General features: G+C 43.2%; 1 protein-coding gene across 2 annotated transcripts in view; it reads left to right on the top strand.

The window, feature by feature from the left end:
- The window catches only part of LOC147107297 (cilia- and flagella-associated protein 47-like), a 797073-nt gene that overhangs the window by 331055 nt on the left and 441961 nt on the right, over window positions 1-24057 (top strand). For both annotated transcript variants that reach the window (XM_086006182.1, XM_086006181.1), the window contains 3 exons: window positions 8369-8485; window positions 9257-9391; window positions 18573-18685. In XM_086006182.1, coding sequence (XP_085862308.1) covers window positions 8369-8485; window positions 9257-9391; window positions 18573-18685 — 365 coding nt within the window. The remainder of the gene's footprint in view (window positions 1-8368; window positions 8486-9256; window positions 9392-18572; window positions 18686-24057) is intronic.

The following is a 24057-nucleotide window of genomic DNA, read 5'->3' as shown; positions in this document are numbered from 1 at the left end:
TTTGTTCAGCGTTTTTGCCATCTCCATGTTTCCCACCATTAATTTCCCGGTCTCATCCTCTAAGGGACCAACATTTACTTTAGCCACCCTTTTTCTTTTTATATAACTATAGAAACTCTTGCTATCTGTTTTTATATTTTTTGCTAATTTACTTTCATAATCTATCTTCCCTTTCTTAATCAATCTTTTAGTTATTTTTTGCTGTCTTTTGAAGACTTCCCAATCTTCTATCCTCCCACTAGATTTGGCTACCTTATATGCCCTTGTTTTTAGTCGGATACTATCCTTAATTACTTTACTTAGCCACGATGGCTGTCATTTCTTTTACACCCTTTTTTCCTCAGTGGAATATATATTTTTTGAAAGTTGTAAAATAACTCCTTAAATGTACACCACTGCTCATGTACTGTCTTACCCTTTAATCTATTTTTCCAGTCCACGCTAATCAATTCCGCTCTCATACCTTCATAGTCTCCTTTACTCAAGCTCAGTACGCTTGTTTGAGATCCAACCTTCGCACCCTCTAATTGAATATGGAATTCAACCATGTTATGGTCACTCATTCCAAGGGGATCCTTTACTAGGACATTTTTAATGAATCCTGACTCATTACACAGGACCAGATCTAAGGTTGCTTGCCACCTGGTCGGTTCAGTTACATACTGCTCAAGAGACCCATCCCTAATACACTCAATGAACTCTTCCTCAAGGCTGCCCTGCCCAATTTGATTTGTCCAGTTAATATGATAGCTAAAATCCCCCATAATTATAGCTGTTCCCTTATTGCAAGCCCCAACTATTTCCTGATTAATACTCCGTCCAACAGAGTTACAACTGTTAGGAGGCCTATAGACTACGCCCACTAGTGTTTTTTTCCCCTTATTATTCCTTATCTCCACCCAAACTGTTTCACTATCCTGATCCTTTGACCCAATATCATTTCTCTGTATTATAGTGATTCCTTCCTTTATTAACATAGCCACCCCACCTCCCCTTCCTTCCTGCCTGTCCTTCCTGATTGTTAAATACCCTGGTATGTTTAATTCCCAGTCATGGTCACCCTGCAGCCATGTTTCTGTAATGGCCACAAGATCATACCCATATGTAGTTATTTGTGCCGTTAACTCATCCATTTTGTTACAAATGCTACGTGCATTCAGATAAAGAACTTACAAATATGTTTTGTGACACTTAATTCCTGCTTTTTCCCCTTTTACTACTTTACCTTTTACTCCATACCTTCTGTCCCTTCCTGACAGGCTCTGATTTTTAATTCCCCGACTGCTACCTAGGTCTATGACCTTCTCCGTTGTCATTTTTATTGTTTGCACTCTAGAAACCTCCCCCCCCACTAAATTAGTTTAAAGCCCTCTCTACAGCCCTAGTTATATGATTCGCCAGGATTCTAATCCCAGCACTGGCCAAGTGAAGTCCGTCCCAACGGAACAGCTCCCTCTTGCCCCAGTACTGATGCAAGTGTCCCAAGAAGCAAAACCCATTTCTCCCACACCAGTCTTTGAGCCATGCATTTAACTCTTTAATTTTATTTATCCTAGCCAAATTCGCTCGTGGCTCAGGTAATGAGATTATTACCCTTGAGGTTCTGTTTTTTAATTTGACCCCTAGCTGCTCATACTCCTTTAACAGAACCTTCTTCCTTGTCCTATCTACGTCGTTTGTACCAACATGGACCACGACAACTGGATCCTCCCCCTCCCACTCCAAGTTTCTTTCCAGCCCAGAAGCGATGTCCTTAACCCTGGCACCGGGCAGGCAACACAGCCTTCGGGACTCCCGCTCTCGACTGCAGAGAATCCTATCTATCCCCCTAATGATACTATCCCCTACCACTACAACATTTCTATTTACTCCCCCCTCTTCAATGGCCCCCTGTTCCACGGTGCTGTGGCCAGGTTGCTCATCCTCCCTGCAGTCCCTGCTCCCGCCCTCACAGGGAGTAAGAACCTCGAACCTGTTTGACAAGAGCAAGGGCTGCGGCTCCCCCAACACTACCTCCTGGATCCCTGTACCTGCCTCACTCATAGTCACACCGTTCTGTCCCTAACCACGGACTACATCTGAATTAATTAATTTCATAGGTGTGACCACCTCCTGAAACATAGAGTCCAGGTACTTCTCCCCCTCCCTGATGTGTCGCAGTGTCTGAAGCTCGGTCTCAAGCTCTTTAACATGGAGCCTGAGTTCCTCTAGCAGCAAACACTTATCGCAAATGTAATCACCGTGAGCCTCAATGGGGTCCACCGGCTCCCACATTTCACAACAGTAACACATCACCTGTTCACCCATTTCTATGTAATTAATTACATTTCTTATTATTAGTTATGAAGACCCTCTGCCCCGTTATAGATGATGAATATCACACCACTATTTAATAGGACTTACCAACTTATAAGGTATGACAGAGAAGGAAGAGGACCTACCAACCAGCTGATCACCTACCTCCCTTTTGAATGCTGTCTGTGGGGTCTGTTTGGTTGAGTCGCCTCGCTGCTCCGCTTCCACAGTGCTGGCTAAGTCTGAGAGTGGGGAACAAAACAGGACAGGAACACCCCCTCACCTCCCACTTGCCCAAACTCTCTCACTTACCAAACTCTCGCTTCACTCAACGCCGTCCGCACTCGCACTGCCGCACTCGGCCCGCCCCTTTTTATACCCGGATTCTACTTCCGGTTTCAACTCCCCAGCAGTTTAATTTACTTTAATAAATTAAACTTACTTCAGAAAATTAAATTTTCCCTTCACTTAAACTCACTAAATAAACTTAAATAACTTTTCTCTCACTTACCAAACTCTCGCTTCACTCAACGCCGTCCGCACTCGCTTCTCATTCTTCTAAACTCTAGTGAATACAGGCCTAGTCAACCCAATCTCTCCTCATACGACAGTCCTGCCATCCCAGGAATCAGTCTGGTGAACGTTCGCTGCACTCCCTCTATGGCAAGTATATCCTTTCTTAGATAAGAAGACCAAAACTACACACAGTACTTCAGGTGTGGTCTCACCAAGGCCCTGTATAACTGTAGTAAAACATCCTTGTACTCAAATCCTCTTGCAATGAAGGCCAACATACCATTTGCCTTCCTAACTGCTTGCTGCACCTGCATGTTTGCTTTCAGTGACTGGTGTACAAGGACACCCAGATCCCTTTGTACATCAACATTTCCCAATCTATCACCATTTAAATAATACTCTGCCTTTCTGTTTTTCCTACCGAAGTGGATAACTTCACATTTATCCACGTTATACTGTATCTGCCATGTATTTGCCCACTCACTCAACTTGTCTAAATCACCTTGAAGCCTCTTTGCATCCTCCTCACAACTCACAATTCCACCTAGCTTCGTGTCGTCAGCAAACTTGGAAATATTACATTTGGTTCCCTCATCCAAATCATTGATATATATTGTGAATAGCTGGGGCCCAAGCACTGATCCCTGCAGTACCCCACTAGTCACTGCCTGCCACCCCAAAAAAGACCCATTTATTCCTACTCTCTGTTTCCTGTCTGTTAACCAATTTTCAATCCATATTACCCCCAATCCCATGTGCTTTAATTTTGCACACGAACCTCTTATGTGGGACTTTATCAAAGGCCTTCTGAAAATCCAAATACACCACATCCAGTGGTTCTCCCTTATCTATTCTACCAGTTACATTCTCAAAAAACTCCAGTAGGTTTGTCAAACATGATTTCCCTTTCATAAATCCATGTTGACTTTGTCTAATCCCCTTGATATTTTCTGTGTCCTGTTATCACAACCATTATAATAGACTCTAGCATTTTCCCTACTACTGATGTAGTTCCCTGTTTTCTCTCTCCCTCCTTTTTTAAATAGTGCCGGTATATTTGCCACCCTCCAATCTGCAGGAACTGTTCCATAATCTATAGAAATTTAGAAGATGACGACCAATGCATCCACTATTTCCATGGCTACCTCTTTTTGTACTCTGGGATGCAGATTATAAGGCCCTGGGGATTTAACGGCTTTCAGTCCCATTAATTTCTCCAGCACTATTTTTTTTACTGCAGTATTACTAATTTCTTTTAATTCCTCCTTCTTACTAGACCCTTGGTTCCTTAGCATTTCTGGGAAGTTATTTGTGGCCTCTTCCATGAAGACAGAACCAAAGTATTTGTTTAATTACTCTGCCATTTCCTTGTTCCCCATTATAAATTCTCCCATTTCTGACTGTAAGGGACCTGCATTTGTCTTCCCTAATCTTTTTCTTTTTACATACTTGTAGAAGCTTTTACAGTCCACCTTTTATGTTCCTTTCAAGTTTACTCTCATACTCTATTTTTCCCCTCTTAATCAATTTCTTGGTCTTTTTTTGCTGAACTCTAAACTGCTCCCAATCCTCAGGCTTGCTACTTTTTTCTGGCAACTTTATATGACTCCTCTTTGGATCTAATACTCTCCTTAATTTCTTTTGTTAGCCATGGTTGGGCCACTTTTCCTTTTGGGTTTTTGCACCAGAAAGGAATGTATAACTGTTGCAATACATGCATTCGTTCCTTAAATGTTAGCCATTGCCTATCCACCGTTATGCCTTTTAATGAAGCTCCCCAATCTATCATAGCCAACTCACTCCTCATACCTTCGTAGTTTCCTTTGTTTAGATTTAGGACCCTAGTTTCGGATTGGACGACTTCACTTTCCATCTTAATGAAGAATTCTATCATGTTAAGGTCACTCTTCCCTAAAGGACCCCGCACAACAAGATTATTAATTAACCCCTTCTCATTGCACAATACCCAATCTAGGATAGCCTGTTCCCTAGTTGGCTCCTCAACGTACTGGTCTAAAAAGCCATCTCGAACACACTCCAGGAATTCATCTTCCACAGTATTATTGCTAATTTGGTTTGGCCAGTCTATATGTAGATTAAAGTCACCCATGATTACTGTAGTACCCTTGTTACATGCATCTCTAATTTCCTGTTTGTTGCTGTCCGCTACATTACCACTACTGTTTGGAGGCCTATAAACAACTCCCACCAATGTTTTCTGCCCCTTGGTGCTTCTTAGCTCTACCCAGACTGATTCTACATCTTGATTTTCTGAGCCAATATCCTTTCTCACTATTGCTCTGATTTCATCCTTTACTAACAACACCACCCCACCTCCTTTTCCTTTTTGCCTGTCCTTCCTAAATATTGAATATCCTTGGATATTCAGCTCCCAGCCTTGGTCACCCTGCAGCCATGTCTCCGTAATCGCAATTATATCATTTCCGTTTTCATCTATTTGCACTGTTAATTCATCTACCTGATTACGAATGCTTTGTGCATTCAGACACAGTGCCTTTAGATTTGTCTTTTTAACATTTTTAGACATCTTAACATTTTTTTGTACTATGGCCCTATTTGTCTTTCCATTTTTTCTTACCCAGACCCTATGGGCAGGAATTTAACTCAGGAGTTGGGTTGGAGGCGGGACTACAACTTTCGGGGTTGTAGTCCCGCCTCCATCGAGATACGGCCAATCCACGCGATTTTAACTTGATTGACCTTGTTGAGCCCACCCAGCGGGCTCAGCAGGCCAATTAAGGGCCATCCGGCAACACGTGACATCACAGACTGAAATGTCATCTGTCAAGAGCTTTTGACAGATGAAATATCAGTATTTCACAGCTGTTTGAAGCTGTCAAACACTGACAGTCTTACTTCTAATCTGAGTCCTTCTTCACAGACTCAGTTAGAAATCTCTCCTGCACGGAAAGCTGAAGGCTGTCACTTTTGACAGTTCGCAGCCATTCTGCTTTCTGTGCTGGTGAGATGAGGGACTCCCGGAACCTAAAGGAAGGAAGGCTGAAAAGGTAAGAAAAGGTATGTAAAACTTATTTAATCACTTTAGACACACCAAACACACTTACCTTTGCACTCATGCACACATCACTCACCTGAACACCGACATCTCGACCCCGCCAAGTCCTTGAACCCGACGGTCAGCCTCCTCTAACTTGGCGTGGTTTGGAGCCGTCGGGAATCCCACACTTCAACATCAAAAATAGGGATTAGGCTAAAAACTGCCTGTTAACTACCTGTTAACAGGCAGTTAATTGGCACTAATCCCTTCCCGCCTCGGGTAGGCAGGTCCCAGTGCGGGGTGCGTACCCACCTCCTTTGAAACTGGCATGGAGGCGGGTTTGGGTGCGGGAAGGGGTCGGGATTTTAACCCCTGATTTCAGGATTTTAACCCCCCGCACGCCTCCAATCCTGACTCCACGGCACAATGAAAATACTGCCCTATTTGTTAGTGCACTCTTTTGTTTGTATGCTCTGCCCCTTCCTGAAACAATCTGGTTATCCTTACCCCAATCACTTTCCTGCATTGCTTCCTTGTCTTTTCTTTTTAGCATTCTAGATTTCTCTCCACCAAGACCCTCCCCCCCCACCTTATTTAGTTTAAAGTGCTATCTACCTCCCTAGTTATTCGATTCGCTAGAACTCTGATCCCAGCATGGTTCAGGTGTAGTCTGTCCCAACGGAACAGCTCTCTCTTTCCCCAGTACTGGTGCCAGTGCCCCACGAATTGAAACCCACTTCTCCCACACCAATCGTTGAGCCACGCATTCATCTCCCTGATCCTATTGACCCTATGCCAATTTGCTCGTGGCTCCGGTAATAACCCAGAGATTATGACCTTTGTGGTTCCGCTTTTTAATTTAGTCCCTAGCTGCTGAAACTCTCTCTGCAGAATCTCTTTCTTAGTCCTACCTATGTCATTGGTACCTACGTGGACCACGACAACTGGATCCTCCCCCTCCCAGGTTGGCAACATAGCCTTCGGGACTCACGCTCCTGGTTGCAGAGAACAGTGTCTTTCCCCCTAACTATACTGTCGCCTACTTCAACCACCTTCCTTTTTACTTCCCCCACTTGAACGGCTTCCTGTACCATGGTGCCGTGGTCAGTTTGCTCATTCTCCCCGCAGTCCCCGCACTTGTCCACAAGGGTTGCAAGAGCCTCGAATCTATTGGACAAGTGCAGGGACTGAGGCTCCTGCAATACTACCTCCTGGATCCCCGTATCTGCCTCACTCGCAGTCACACCCTCCTGTCCCTGACCACGTGTCAATTCTAAAGTATTTAATCTAAGGGGTGTGGCTACCTCCTTGGAGCAAAAGGTCCATGTAACTTTCTCCCTCCCTGATGTCTCGCAATGTCTGCAGTTCGGACTCCAGCTCCTCAACTTGGAGCCGAAGTTCCTCAAGCCGCAGACACTTACCGCAGATGTAGTCGCCCTGGACAAAAATGTCCACAAGCTCCCACATATTGCAGCAGCGACACATCTCCTGTTCTCCCATTGTTTTATTTATTTATTCAATTATTAGTTTAGTGTTAATCAAATTATTTACCTCATTTAGTTAATTAAATTAAATAAATTAAGTTTAGTTTTTAAAATTTAGTTATGTTACATGTTAACTTAAAACTTAGCCCACAGTCACTACGAATCACTTACCTGCCTTACCTGTGATGTCACACTGTAGTTTTCTGTTGTAGTTGCAGGTCTGCTGCTGCTTTTATCCCCGCTCTCGGGCCTCAGTCTGCTCCCCTTCAGGTTCGCCGCCGCTCTGCGGGAGAAGTTAGGAAAAGCAAGCACCTCCTGTCCCCACTTCAGCGAACTCCCACACTTACCAAACTCCCAAGTTGTTCACTCTGTTCCAGCTGCACTCCATATTTTGTCTACTTAGGCAGAAGTTTTTCTACTGTAAATATATAACCATATTATAGGACTGTTTCTTAAGTGCTTATTTATCTATTGTAAAAAAAATTGTTTAATATTTTTGACTTGACATGAGGTTTGATTTGATACTATATTGACTTTGAAGACCCCAGTGAAATCTTATGAAGTTATAAGAGATGTCCAGTAACTAAAAGCAATTACCAGACAGGGCTTGTTCATTTCCTGGGTATAGTATCAAAAGCTTGCCTAGATCGCAAAGAAAGGATAAATACTTCTAAGTATAGAGAGTTGGGAATCATGAGAAGGATCCAAGATTCAAGAGCCAAAATAATCTAGGGTAAGAAGGTTAGAAAAGGTCCAAAAATATTATAGCTGTGTAACTACAAAAATGAGCCAAGAACATTTTGGATGTGGGAGCCAGGGCAGCATTCCAGGGTTTTGTTTTTTGCAATTATGTTTAAATTGGTTAGTACAAATCATTTGGTTGGTTTACTATTCATCATGCAAATCTTTTTCTACATATCTATTTTACACTTTCTGGATATTTTTTTTTAACAAAACAATATATTTAGTTAACTTTAGCTTGAAATCATTTAACACTGGTATCCATTTGTAGATTGGTGCAAGAACAAGTACAAAACATTTCCTTTCTTCACAGATTCCAACTCATTTTGAGAATATGTACACTTCTCCAGCTGCTCCTGAGCAATGTCTGCATAATAGTCTGGTACTCCTAAATGCATTTAATACCATTGGCCTTGACTTTGATATACAGGTAAACTGAATGATTATTGCACAATTTCACTAAAATCAGAATGCGGAACTAATACATCAGGAGCTTCTTGACATAAATACCGTTAACATTAATAATTGATTATAATTTTAGATATCTGTCAAAATCATGTTTTCTTTTGCAACCAGCATTTTCTTTTAAGTAATATATAGAGCTAGATTTTGCTGTAATATAATTGCCTGTCAAGGTAGCAGACACGTTTTTTCAGGATAGCGGCTAAAAACATGAGGAAACTCATGAAGAATCATAGAATAGCATAGAAGGATGGTATTTGGCCCACCACACCTGTTCTAGCTGTCTGAAAGAGCTATCTGTTTAGTCCCATTTCCCAGCCCTTTCCCTACACCCTTTTAAGTTTTTTTGTTTTTCTAATCTTTATCCACTTCTCTTCTAAAAGCCATCCTGCTTCCACAATTGTTTGTGGTAGGGTATTCCATGTCATAACAACGTCTGTGCAAAAAATTCTCCCAACCTCTCCCTACGTTCTTTTGGTGGTGACCTTATTTTTATTTTTTCTGGTTATCAACTTATCCAATTTATGTTATTGAAACTCTTCATAACTTTGATCCATCTACCAAATATCTTCCAAAAACTTCTCTGCTCTGATGAAAATAGCTCGAGTTTCTCTAGTTATATTATTACAAGTGTTTCAATATGATCATTACATATCAATTTTACATAAAATCATACACATCACTAACACTAACAATGTTAAAATATTAATTTTTAATTTTCTTTTTGTTAATTAAACAGGCCACTGACATCTCAGATCCAAACCCTATCATGATGCTTATGCTGTGTGTTTACTTGTATGAAAGACTTCCTAGCTACCTTCCTAAGATGACTGTCGAGTTCACTGGTGACCTGCATGCTACCATTGTTAAACAGGTGAGTAAAATAAGGCTCCTTTCAGAATCGTCGCACTTTATGGATTTATTTTTTCCATGTGGTGTTGGCAGTGATTTTTTTTCCACTCTGTTTGATGCCGGTGTTGAAATTCAGAATAACAGTGCAAAAACAAAAATAACAAAGGAGCCATTTGTATCAACTTGCTGGATGGAGATCCTCAGTTTAATTTTCCAATTCCAGAATCTAGTTTGCAAAATCTTCCCCTGTGGCAGCACAGGTTGGATTGTTTGTTTTCCAGACACCAGAACTGGAGAATTAAGTGGATAAGAGGGGGAAATTGTACATTTTCACTGTCAGTCATTTCTGTTATTATGTGAAAAATAGCAGTCTCGGCATTAAAGCTACTTTGGGCATTATTATTGGCAGTTTACAAATTCTGATGCAAGTTTAACATGGTGATACATATTTTGTGCTAGTTGAAGTAATTATTGGACATTAATCCAATTAACTGATGTAATTCCAGATCATTGTGCAGTACATTCGACGAGGTCTTAGTCTAGAGAGGAGTCAAAACAGTGAATGTGTTGTTTCAGAATGTGTCATATAAAATACCTTTTTGTATTGAGAAACCTGTGTGAAGTGTAAAACTCCAACAGAATCATGGAAAGGTTGATACTGAAGAAGGCCATTGTGCCTATTTCAGTAGTGCTTGACATTATCAAGTGAGCAGATGAGGGGCTAGGGTTCCCTTTGATGGGAGTTTACTGGAATGGGTGATTGGTCTCCTGAGCGATGCTGCTGGCGACTCGGGAGAAAGGGTTCTTGTATGCGCAGTACCCTGGCTGTTGCGGCTTGCAGCCAATTTGCGTTATCTGGACACTGCTGGTCCTCCCTCTATTCGGTACATGCCGTTTCCTTACCGGTTATAAGGGTGGCCGCATCGGGGCCAACAAAAATCACCTGGAAACTCCGTGTGTCCTGAGAGAGCAACGCAAACTGGGGGACGGAGGGAGAGAAAGCAACAGAAACTGGTTGAGGGGGAGAGAGAGAGAAACAAACTGAGGGAGGGAGAGAGAGCAACACAAACTGAAGGAGAGAGAGAGAGAGAGAGAACAACACAAACTGAGGGAGAGAGAGAGAGAACAACACAAACTGAGGGAGAGAGAGAACAACACAAACTGGGGGAGAGAGAGAGAACAACACAAACTGGGGGAGAGAGAGAGAACAACACAAACTGGGGAGAGAGAGAGAGAGAACAACACAAACTGAGGGAGAGAGCAATACAAACTGAGGGAGAGAGAGAGAACAATGCAAACTGAGGGAGAGAGAGAGAGAGAGAACAAAAACTGAGGGAGAGAGAGAGAGAGAAAGCAATACAAAGTGGGGACGGAGGGAAAGAGAGAGAGCAACACAAACTGGGGAGGGAGGGAGAGAGCTGTAATGTATGTGTAGCCTGGCGAAATGGAGCAGCACAGGACACAGAACTTTCTTTTTTTTCTGGGGTTTTTTATTCTGAATTGATAACTTGGGTTCTAGGCTTAGGATGTAGTTGTAAATACATAAAACCACATTTAATTGTATAAAATACGGAAAAGACGGAAATACGGCAAATACAAGAAAACACAGTCGATAAAATACGGCAGTGGCTTGCTGTAGAACAGAACACGAGGCAAACCACAGGTGCAGTTAGTTAGTTAGCTAACACTCATTATACAAAACAAAACCAATAGTACAATACATTCTTATGCCCCGTTATCACTTGTTACACCTTACAAGAAAACACAGAATATTAAACTCATTCGCAACGTAGCCCCCAAGGACTCAACAACAATTTTAGCAAGTGTTAACACCAGCACATGGTGGGACAATCTGCAAGCATCCCCGTGGTATCGAGTGATTTGGGAAACAATATCACTTTAAAACTATGTCTGGGTTGCACTTAATACTGTTTTAGTTGTACTTTACACAGAATAAGTTCATTTCAAAAGTCATATTCACCCCAGCGCTCTCAGAGCAACCTCTCACGCCGGATGTAGAAAATGGAAGCTGTGAAGAAAGGGGAGGTTCCTTTGGCATCACATGGTCCTACCCATAACCCTTTTCTCCTTGTTCAAATTACTAAAGGGGAAAATGAACCGTGCCATCTAGTGGACTTAAATATTCACTGCATTTTCCCCACTTGGCTACATATGTAATGTATATATACCTTAAGGGAGAGAACTACTTTTTACAGCTCCTGTATACTGTAGTACCGGCAGTGACCACACCTGTATATAAACCCTGAGTAGTGATCTGTACAGTTAGTTCTAGAGTAACCCTCATTCAGTAAACACCTGTTGAATCGTTCCCTGCAGTCTGTTGTCTGATTATTGAAGGACACAACATTAAGATACATGGACATAACATTGGCGACGACGCAGATTCGAACCTACCTGCAACTCTGCATCACCTCCCAGGGATTCGCTCCTGGAGAACAGTGGAAGGAGGTCGAGTCCAGAAGCACGGGCGTCGACCACGGGCAACCGCCCAGTCATCCAGCGGAGATTTGAGCATCGCAGGGGAGGCTGTCGAGAGCCAGGCTTGGCTTTCCAGTCACGGTGGTCCAGCGAAATGGGCTGGCAACAGGTACTGCGCAGACCCTTCCCGGACAGCGGCGGGCTAGAGCCCGACCGAGCGGCACAGAAAAAGGCCGAGCAGCGTCGATGGGGAAGAGAGAGAGGGCAGAGCGCACAGGGCGCAGCCGGTGTTCAGGACCGAGCGGCATCAACGGGGGAGAGAGACGAGAGAGAACAGAGCGCAGCCGGTGGTCAAGGGCCGAGCAGCGTCAACGGGGGAGAGAGGCACGCAGGAAAACGCGAGGCGCTGCCATTGCCACGAGGACCGCAGAGAGCGGCATTGGCAGCAGCGCAGGAGCAGCGCACGAAACCCACAGGGCATCGCCATTTGCCACGAGGACCGCCGAGAGCGGCGTTGGCAGCAGCGCAGGAGACGCCATTTTAAGCCGCAGCGGGGAAGAAAGGAAAGCGCGGGAGACGCCATTTTAAGCCACAGCGGGGAAGAAAGGAAAGCACGGGAGACGCCATTTTAAGCCAGTCTAACCACACCCAAAAATGCCGAAGAGTGGCAGTATCACAGCGTTCGACAATGAAGTCGAAGATTGGACGACATATGTCGAACGCATAGAAGTATACTGCAAGGCAAATGAAGTGCCAGATGACAAGAAAGCGCTGGTAATGTTGAATTCAATGGGTTCAAAAACGTATGGCTTACTACGAAACCTAGTAACCCCAGAGAAGCCAGTAGAAAAGGATTTTGAAAACATAGTGTCAATCCTACAGGACCACTTAAACCCCACACCGCTGCTGATAGCAGAAAGACTTAAGTTTCACGAAAGGAACCAGCATAAAGATGAAAGTAATGCTGAGTATTTAACGGAACTGCGCAAGCTATCGAAACACTGCCAGTTTGGAACGGGACTAGCAGATACTATAAGGGACAAGTTTGTGTGTGGGCTTCAAAGTGAAGGAACCCAGAAACGGCTTCTATCAGAAAAGGATCTTACGCTGGACAAGGCTTTCAGCATTGCAGTATCACACGAAGCAGCAGCACGGGGCGCTGCAGAGATACAACGGAGACCGCAAGAATATGGCACAAATGAAATGTCATACGGAACAGTGAAGTGCTATCGCTGCGGCAGAACAACACACGACCATAATGATTGCTGGTTCAAGGACAAAGTGTGCAGACAGTGTGGAAAAGTAGGACACATAGCAAGAGTCTGCAGGTCGGGAAAGAAAACCAGCAGCAAGAAATCTCCACAGGAGAAGTACAAGAAGGTACATAAGGTGACGTAGAGTAGTTCAGACGAACAGAAGAGTGATACAGACTCCGGAAGCAATGAGCTGGGTTGTCTGAAACTACATAATGTGATCAAAATGGAGGATCACCAAACTATCTGGGTCACGCTCAAGATAGCAGGAGTCCAAGTGAAAATGGAATTGGACACAGGATCAGCCCTAACAGTCATAAACCGAAGGGACTACAAGCGGCTATTCTCACATATACCCTTGAGAGATACGAAGATTGTCTTGAAGACGTACACGGGGCAAAAAGTCTACCCCAAAGGAAAAATAAGGGTGAACGTTATATATAATGGCAAGGAAACACCAAAAATGGACTTATATGTATTGCCAGATGGAGGACCACCACTACTAGGATGTGAATGGATCCGGAAGATACAGCTAGATTGGCATTCCATACAAGCACTGACTGTAGATGCCAAAAAGGATGACGACGTCACACCTGGACGACTGTCAAAAATGCTCACTGATGCACAAGAAGTGTTCCAGCAGGGACTCGGAACACTAAAAGGCATAACAGCGACGATCAAAATAGAGGAAAATGCAAGCCCAAAGTTTTTTAAGGCCAGACCAGTACCTTATGCGATCCGCCCAGCCGTCGAAGCAGAGCTGGAAGGTTTGGAACGTTCAGGAGTACTGTCCAAAGTGGACTGGAGCGAGTGGGCTACACCCATCGTTCCTGTAATGAAGAGGTCGTTGAGTAATACGTCTGGGGAACCAAAGAAGGTTCGCATCTGTGGGGTCTTTAAGGTGACAGTGAACCCAGTCCTTCACACTGTACAATATCCGCTTCCGCGGATTGAAGATATTTTCGCCTCGCTATCTGGAGGGAAATGCTTCACTAAGATTGATCTGGCCCAGGCGTACCTGCAAATGGAGGTAGAAGAAGCCTCGAAACAGTACCTCACGATCAACACGCATAAAGGTCTCTACCAATACAACCGGCTGGTGTTCGGGGTAGCATCAGCTCCGGCTATTTGGCAAAGGACAATGGAACAAGTCCTGCAAGGGATTCCAGGGACCCAGTGTTATTTGGATGACATCCTGGTCACGGGCGAAAATGACAGTGATCACCTCGCCAACCTGGAGCAGGTGCTCACTAGATTGAAGGAATATGGGCTCCGAGCTAATCGCCACAAATGCGAGTTTTTCCAGAAGCAGATCTCGTATTGTGGCCATGTTATTGATAAAGAGGGGTTACATAAGTCCCCTGAAAAGATTGAGGCAGTAGTCAAGGCTCCAGCACCGGAAAATGTGTCACAACTGAGGTTGTTCCTCGGGCTGGTGAACCACTACCATAAGTTCTTGCCGAATTTGTCTACCGTACTACACCCACTGAACACCCTACTGCAAACGGGGGTACCATGGAAGTGGAGTGACGAATGTAAACAAGCTTTCCAGAAGTGCAAAGAATTGATCACATCAAAAGAGGTGTTGGCTCATTTCAACCCAGCACTACCAATTCGGTTGGCGTGTGATGCATCACCCTATGGCATTGGAGCGGTCCTGTCGCACAAATTCCCGGACGGCTTGGAGAAGCCAGTAGCCTTTGCATCTCGGTCACTAACCTCAGCCGAGCGTAACTACGCCCAGATTGACAGGGAGGCCCTCAGCCTAGTGTGGGGAGTGAAAAAGTTCAATCACTATCTGCACGGGCAGAAGTTCACCTTGCTGACTGACCACCAACCACTTCTCTCCATCTTTAATCCAAAGAAGGGCGTTCCGGTGATGACTGCGCAACGGCTAAAAAGATGGTCCCTTTTTCTAGGGGCGCACCAATATGAAATCGAGTATAAGGGCACGAAACAGCATGGAAACGCTGATGGGCTAACTTGCCTGCCACTGCCTACTGCGGAGGAAGCACCAGCAGTGGATCCTGTCGAAATATTTCATTCGACTATAATTGAATGCTTGCCAGTAACTAACGCTGGTATAGAGAAGGAGACCCGAAATGACCCGACACTGTCTCGGGTATATGATTTGACGGTGAAGGGATGGCCAGCACATGGCGACTCACTGTTGCCAGCATTCTCATCCAGAAGAGAACAGCTGTCAGTATGCCAGGGGACCGTGATGTGTGGATCCCGAGTGGTAATTCCACCCAAGTTAAGGGAGAGAGTGCTCAATGAGCTTCACGAAGGTCATCTGGGAGGGGTGAAAATGAAAAGCCTTGCTAGGGCTTATGTGTGGTGGCCGGGGATCGATCAGCAAATCGAGGACCTGACAAAGAGCTGCTCAGGATGCCAGAAGGTCCAAAATGCACCACCACATGCCCCTCTACACCCATGAGAGTGGCCCTCATCTCCATGGCAACGGGTGCATATTGATTTTGCTGGTTCATTCATGGACTCAATGTTTTTAATAGCCGTGGATGTGCACTCGAAATTGCCTGAGGTGATCAAAATGTCCTCCACCACCACGGAGAAAACTATTGCAGTCCTACGGACCATTTTTGCCAGGAACGGCTTGCCAGAGCAGATTTGCTCTGATAACGGACCACAGTTTGTGTCCGAAGAGTTTCAAAGATTTATGAAAAGGAATGGGGTAAGGCATTACACATCCGCCCCGTATCATCCAGCCACAAATGGATTGGCTGAGAGGTTCATACAAACCTTTAAAAAAGCAGTAAAGGCCATGTGCAATGATGACATTCCACTGCAGCATAAGGTGGACAATTTCCTGTTAGCCTACAGAAATGCGACACATGCAGTCACCAACCAGGCCCTGGCCATGATGTTCTTTAACCGAAGGTTGAGATCTCGTCTGGATTTGCTCAGACCAAATGTACGAAGAGATGTTGAGAGTAAGCAATTCCAGCACATCAATGAGAAGCCGACAAGGAGCTTCAATGTAGGGCAACCAGTCTTGGTCCGCGACTACCGAACAGAGAAATGGCAACCAGGAACGATATGCACACGGCAGGGCCCACTAATGTACACAGTGGATGTTGGGGAGAACATTGTGAGACGCCATGCTGACCAGATCCTAGAGTCACAGGAACGAGTCAACCCCATGTCTCGGCCATACGTACCTGGTGAGGAACCCGATGTACAGGTTGCATCTACCTCAGAAACAATAGCATTGGAAGCTGATGAATCAACTGACGACAGGGTGCTAGAATCGCCTCCGCACCAAGAGCGAGACACTCGGGAAAGGCGTTATCCAGAAAGAATCAGGAAGCCTCCCCAGAGACTGAATATATGAATGGACTATTTTCATATAACATTGTATATTAAAAATGTTAATTGTTAAATGAGTATTATGGTACTGTTAATCTAAAAGGGGAGGAATTGTAATGTATGTAATGTATATATACCTTAAGGGAAAGAACTACTTTTTACAGCTCCTGTATACTTTAGTAACAGCAGTGACCACACCTGTATATAAACCCTGAGTGGTGATCTGTCAAGTTAGTTCTAGAGTAACCCTCATTCAGTAAACACCTGTTGAATCGTTCCCTGCAGTCTGTTGTCTGATTATTGAAGGACACAACATTAAGATACACGGACATAACAAGAGCAACATAAATTGGGGGAGGGAGGGAGAGTTCACATCGGCCTGTGATCTGCGCTGTGATATAATGTGGTTTGTTACGGGAGTCATGCTGGGCTTCATCAGTGGGGTGTGGGAGTCAGTGAATTGAATTAGGTTTTTTATTGTTTTTAGAACTTGCTGTGTATTGTAAAAAGCCATAAAATTGTATGAAAACTTTTAGTTAGAAGTTACTTATGTCAATGATATTTTTGTTGAATCAGTGAAATTTACTTAGTGTTTCTTATTGCGGTTGATACTGTAGAAACATCACAGAAGTAGTTTTTGTTTAAACATTAGTTATTCTTAAATCTTTCTATTCTTTTGTGTTCTTTCTTTGATTTATAAATAATGTTAATCATCTCACGACAAAACAAATAGTCAACTATTTTATTCGGGGCTTGGTGGTACTCAGACACTCAACTAAGGTAAATACAATAACATTTGCAAACAGTGGGCAAATGCCATGTGATCAAGTATCATGTGATTAAGCATCACATGAGCAGTATCGCATGATCAAATGCCATGTGATCAAATGTCACGTGATCAAATCTCCAGGAATACGTCAAACCAGAGATGGCAACGCTAGATGAGGCAAATCAGGGATTAATGATTTGGGACACCAAAGTGAGTTTTAAAGAGTCTGTAGTTTGTAAGAAGAAAGCTTGAGAAAATGTCATAGTTATGAGCTCCTAGAACAGAAAAGTATCAAGTGTGCCTCGGGCCTACCCGTTCTGGTGCAGGGATCGTTCCCTTGTCCCAGTTTGCACTGGCAGGCTGGCACTATCCAATTGTTTTTCTATCTACTGAAATACTACATTGGAACATCAGAAATTGCAGAACCAGAAAAGACGATGCAGTCCATCTGGCTGTCCCAAAAACTAATACCTCTCAATTGCCTATTGCCTCAAGTATCAATCCAATTTACCCTTAAATTGAACCTGGCCAATATTTATCCCTCAACCAACATAACAAAAACAGATGATCTGGTCATTATCACATTGCTGTTTGTGGGAGTTTGCTGTGCACAAATTGGCTGCTGCGTTTCCCACATTACAACAGTGACTACACTCCAAAAGTACTTCATTGGCTGTAAAAGCGCTTTGAGACGTCTGGTGGTTGTGAAAGGCGCTATATAAATGCAAGTCTTTTTTCTTTTTAAATGTTTCCATAATATTTGTATCCACTGCCTTCCTGGGCATTCCATTTCACATGTTGACCATCCTCTGTGTAAAGTAATCAAATTTAAACTGTCTATGCACCTTCCCTTTTCTATCCTTGAGCTCTCGCGTTCATGTCAATCTCTAAAATATTAATGTGGTTCAATTTATCTAGTTTCCTTAAGGGAAACTTCTTGTTATTTTGCAAGTAGACTTCTTGTTATTTTGCTGAGCAATGCAGCGGAGAATGATGATCTTCCATTCCCCGGATAATTCAACACGTTTCAACACATTTATTTCTAGGACGATTAATTTTTCTGCTATTTTTAATACGAGAGCATTTATTAAGTTTGTTTATAAAATTATAATCTTAAATGTACATTTTACATATGAACGAGTAACATTTTACTGTCTTATGGAATAGAATTTTACAACATAGAAGGACGCCATTCAACCCATTGTTTCTGAGTCAGCTCTCTGCAAGAGCCCTCAATTTAATTTCATTCCCTACTGAAAAGAGAACATGGAAGGTTAAGGGGAGATTTGATAAGAGATGTTTTGTTAAAAATTCAATGCAAATGTTTAACGTTAAACGTTTAGTTTAGTGACCCTTGAGCACTATATGTTGCTCTATCAAAGATGAGCCTAATTTTTATTATTTTAATGCAGGTTCGGTTACAGAATCCCATCACGAGACGTTTAGTATATTTTGCGACAATAGTAGGGAAAAAGGCAGCTGATTTCTCATTGCCCAATGGAAACAAAGTGACAGTCCCGCCAAGGTAAATTGAAATCCTAATATAGCATTCTGTTTGTGCCGATGGTTTGTTTTATGTTGTGTTTGTCAAATGCCCTAATTCTTTACAGGAGTAGTGTTTTCTTTCCCCCGAGTATCACCAAATGCAATATCTGCCATGAACCAGGGTAATTGGGCAGTGGTTTAAAACATAATTTTAAAAAAAAATTTTGCTTTTTAAAATATTCCTTGACATATTTAAGAATGGTAATTTGGTAAAGTTTGATTAATACAGCCGAAAATGGGTTTATCACAAAAAATAAGCATTTTGAATCACAGTGTCAATCCACCATCTGTGAGTAACCCAATTTTAAATTGTTGAAAATGACATTTAAAACATATACAAAACTATTTTCTAGTTAGATTGGGGTACAACAACAACAACACTTAAACCTAGCGCAAAAGATGGCAGAAACTCGAGTTGCGCTGAATGCAATTTGCGCTTACAATTCTAGGGTCTTGTGCACCGGTTATGCCAATATCGGGGGAATTGTGCCAAGAAAACCAGCGCAATCGAGCAAAAAAGTCCAGGCCCTAATAGTCTCTTTGTTTATTATCTTTGTTCTCCATTAAGGATTCTGCTTTCACCACTGCTTCCAGTCGGATATTCCATGTCCTAACAAACCTCGATGTGACACATTCTAACCACCTTCATTCTTTTGATGATGACCTTAAATTTATGCCAGCTCTAACATCTTCCAGTTCTGACCAAAGGTCCCAGACCTGAAACATTGGGCTGGATTTTCATTTAGAAGTCGGGTAGGAGGCGGGACTACAACTGTCAGGGTTGTAGTTCCGCCTCCATCGAGATGCGGCCAATCCACGCGATTTTAACTTGATTGACCTTGTTGAGCCCGCCCAGCGGGCTCAGCAGGCCAATTAAGGGCCACCCAGCAACAGGTGACGTCACAGACTGAAATTTCATCTGTCAAGACGTTTTGACAGATGAAATATCAGTGTTTCACAGCTGTTTGAAGCTGTCAAACACTGAAAGTCTTACTTCTAACCCGAGTCCTTCTCCACAGACTCAGTTACAAATCTCTCCTGCACAGAAAGCTGAAGGCTGTCACTTTTGACAGTTCGCAGCCATTCTGCTTTCTGTGCCGGTGAGATGAGGGACTCCTGAGACCTAAAGGAAGGAAGGCTGAAAAGGTAAGAAAAGGTATGTAAAACTTATTTAATCACTTTAGACACACCAAACACACTTACCTTTGCACTCATGCACACATCACTCACCTGAACACCGACATCTCGACCCCTCCAAGCCCTTCAACCCGACGGCCCGATTCCTCCAACTTGGCGTGGTTTGGAGCCGTCGGGAATCCCACACTTCAAGCTTAAAAATAGGGATTAGGCTAAAAACTGCCTGTTAACAGGCAGTTAATTGGCACTAATCCCTTCCCGCCTCGGGTAGGCGGGTCCCAGTGCGGAGCGGGTACCCGCCTCCTTTGAAATTTACATGGAGGCGGGTTGGGGGCGGGATGGGGTCGGGACCCCCGATTTCGGGAATTTAACCCCCCGCACGCCTCCAAACCCGACTCCAGGGCACACTGAAAATCGAGCCCATTAACTCTGTTTCTCTCTCCACAGATGCTGCCTGACCTGCTGAGTGCTTCCAGCATTTTCTGTTTATATTTCAGATTTCCAGCATCCGCAGTATTTTGCCTTTTGTATTAAATTCATGCCATCTGGTTACTGACCAATAGAAATAGTGCCTTCCTATTCAAAAAGCTCTCATAATTTTGGACTCCTGTTTTAGATCTCCTGGCAACCTTTTTTGTTCTAATGAAAACAGCCTCAGTCTCTTTGGCTTCGGGTGCTTGGGTCTCCCAGCGGTAGGCCCCTTTCAAAATATCGGCAGCCTCTTCATCGGTGTTACTGGAGCGGTAAGACTACTGACTCCACTTTGAGGCCGTTAAAGCCCGCTTAATGGTATTCCTCCTATGTAAACAATCGTATCACAATGTTGTTTCGGACCTTGGTCTATGAGGTAGCAATGTAGTGCCTCCTGTTTTCACGTAACTACTGTGTGACAGCAATGGCTAACACATAATTTTCATGGAATCATAGAATGGTTACAGCACAGAAGGAGGCCATCCGGCCCATCGAACCCGTGCCGGCTCTCTGCAAGAGCACTTCAGCTAGCCCCACTTCCCCACACTTTCCCTGTAGCCCTGCAAATTTTTTTCCTTCAGGTACTTATCCAATTCCCTTTTGAAAGCCATGATTCAATCTGCCTCCGCCACCCTTTCAGACAGTGCATTCCAGATCCTAACCACTCGCTGCGTAAAAAAGTTTTTCCTCACGTCGCCTTTGGTTCTTCTGCCAATCACCTTAAATCTGTGTCCTCTGGTTCTCGACCCTTCCGCCAATGGGAACAGTTTCTCTCTATCTACTGTCTCTAGACCCCTCATGATTTTGAACACCTCTATCAAATCTCCTCTCAACCTTCTCTGCTCTAAGGAGAACAACCACAGCTTCTCTAGTCTATCCATGTAACTGAAGTCCCTCATCCCTGGAACCATTCTTGTAAATCTTTTCTGCATCCTCTCTAAGGCCTTCACATCCTTCCTAAAGTGCGGTGCCCAGTATTGGACACAATACTCCAGTTGAGGCTGCACCAGTGTTTTATAAAGGTTCATCATAACTTCCTTGCTTTTCTACTCTATGCCTCTATTTATGAAGTCCAGGATCCTGTATGCTTTTTTAACCACTTTCTCAATCTGCCCTGCCACCTTCAACGATTTATGCACATATACCCTGGACTCTGTTAATGCACCCCCTTTAGAATTGTACCCTTTAAATAATATATTGCCTCTCCTCATCCTTCCTACCAATATGTATCACTTTGCACTTTTCTGCATTAAATTTCATCTGCCACGTGTCCGCCCATTCTACTAGCCTATGTCCTTTTCAAGTCTATCACTATCCTCCTCGCTGTTCACTATACTTCCAAGTTTTGTGTCATCTGCAGATTTTAAAATTGTGCCCTGTACACCTAAGTGTAAGTCATTAATATATATGAAGAAAAGCAATGGTCCTAGTACCGACCCCTGGGGAACACCACCGTGTACCCTCCTCTAGTCCGATAAACAACCGTTCACCACTACTCCCTGTTTCCTGTTACTTAGCCAATTTCATATCCATGTTGCCACTGTCCCTTTTATTCCATGGGCTTCAACTTTGCACTTTATATCTAGAGGGCTAGAATACAAGAGGGCAGAAGTTATGCTACAGCTATACAAAGCCCTGGTTAGACCAAAATGGAGTACTCTGAGCAGTTCTGGGCACCACACCGTACGAAGGATATATTGGCCTTGGAGGGAGTGCAGCGTAGATTTACCAGAATGAAACCTTGACTCGAATGGTTAAATTACGAGGCGAGATTACACAAACTAGGGTTGTATTCCCTGGAATTTAGAAGGTTAAGGGGTGATTTGATTGAAGTTTTCAAAATATTAAGCGGAACTGATAGGGTAGATAAAGAAACTATTTCCGCTGGTTGAGGAGTCTAGGACCAGGGGGCATAGCCTGAACATTAGAGCCAGGCCTTTTAGGAGTTAAATTAGAAAATTCTTTTACACACAAAGGGTGGTAGAAGTTTGGAATTCTCTTGTGCAAATGGCAATTGATGCTAAGCCAACTGTTAATTTTAAATCTGAGATTGATAGATTTTTGTTAACCAAAAGTATTAAGAGATATGGTTATATGGAGTTAGGTCACAGATCAGCCATGATCTCATTGAATGGCGGAACAGACTTGAGGGGCTAAGTGGCCTACTCCTGTTCCTATGTTCCTAAAGCCGCCTTTACCAATATGGCGGTGCCTGCAAAACAGGTATAGATTGGGTGTGAGACGTGCCCGAAATTTTACATTTTTGCCCCCGATTTTTGCTCATCTATTTGTTATATATATTTGTGTATATGTGATATGTGTATATGTATATGCTACATACCCTTGAATACATTATAGGTGTCATGTAACCAAGTAATGATAATTCTAACTTGTTTAATGTAATTTAAGCAGGCTGCTTCTCTGACAGTGGAATAATTTACACTGTATTGTTCAGTTGAGCTGATGAATATCATTAAATTTGTTTTGAACTGAAACCCAATATTGCTATGAATTAACTGTCAAGTTTAGTCTGGAAGACATAGAATTCTTATTAGTTGGTACAGAGTTTGTATGACTGATGGTGGTAAATTACATTGATGGTTAGTTACTTGAAATTCTATAAATCTTTTCAGATGGATAATTTATAATTTTACTAGACTGCATAATTTGGTTTTCCTGAGAGTGGGAAACATGGATGTGTGTGTTTCATTTTGAGGATTGATTTGTGTTTGATAATGTGGAGAGTAAAATAAGCCAATAGAAATTAGTTTTCAAAATGTATAATCTTTATAAAAGCATTGAAATTCCTTGTATACCTTTTAAAGGAAAGAACTTCTTTGGTTTATAGATGTAATCATAGAATCATAGAAAGTTACAGCACGGAAGGAGGCCATTTCGTCCCATTGTGTCCGCGCCGGCCAACAAAGAGTTATCCAGCCTAATCCCACTTCCCCGCTCTTGGTCCGTAGCCCTGCAGGTTAGAGCATCGCAAGTGCACATCCAAGTACTTTTTAAATGTGGTTAGGGTTCCTGCCTCTACCACCCTTTCAGGCAGTGAGTTCCAGACCCCCACAACCCTCTGGGTGAAGAAATTTCCCCTCAAATCCCCTCTAAACCTTTCACCAATTACTTTAAATCGGTGCCCCCTGGTTTTTGACCCCTCTGCTAAGGGAAATAGGTCCTTTCTATCCACTTTATCTAGGCCCCTCATAATTTTATACACCTCAATAAGGTCTCTCCTCAGCCTCCTCTGTTCCAAGGAAAACAAACCCAGTCTTTCCTCATAGCTAAGATTCTCTACTCCCAGCAACATCCTTGTAAATCTCCTCTGTACCCTCTCTAATGCAATCACATCTTGCCTGTAATGTGGTGACCAGAACTGCACGCAGTACTCCAGCTGAGGCCTAACTAGTGTTTTATACAGTTGAAGCATAACCCCCCTGCTCTTGTATTCTATGCCACGGCTAATAAAGGGAAGCATTCCGTATTGACTTTGCATTTCAGAACAAGAATGGCAAACATGTATGATTCTTTTCGTTTTAATCATTACTTGAAATGTTTAATGTGCATAATATTTTATATTGCAGTATAGTACTCAAACATAGAAACATAGAAGATAGGAGCAGGAGTAGGCCATTCGGCCCCTCAAGCCTGCTCCACCATTTAATGAGATCATGGCTGATCATCCAAATTCAGTACCCTGTCCCTGCTTTCTCCCCATATCCCTTGATCCCTTTAGCCTTA

This window comes from Somniosus microcephalus, chromosome 14 (assembly GCF_052327205.1).
Source record: "Somniosus microcephalus isolate GS21.2 chromosome 14, FLI_Smic_1.0, whole genome shotgun sequence".
NCBI lineage: Eukaryota > Metazoa > Chordata > Chondrichthyes > Squaliformes > Somniosidae > Somniosus > Somniosus microcephalus.
This window is presented reverse-complemented; position numbering and strand designations above follow the sequence as displayed.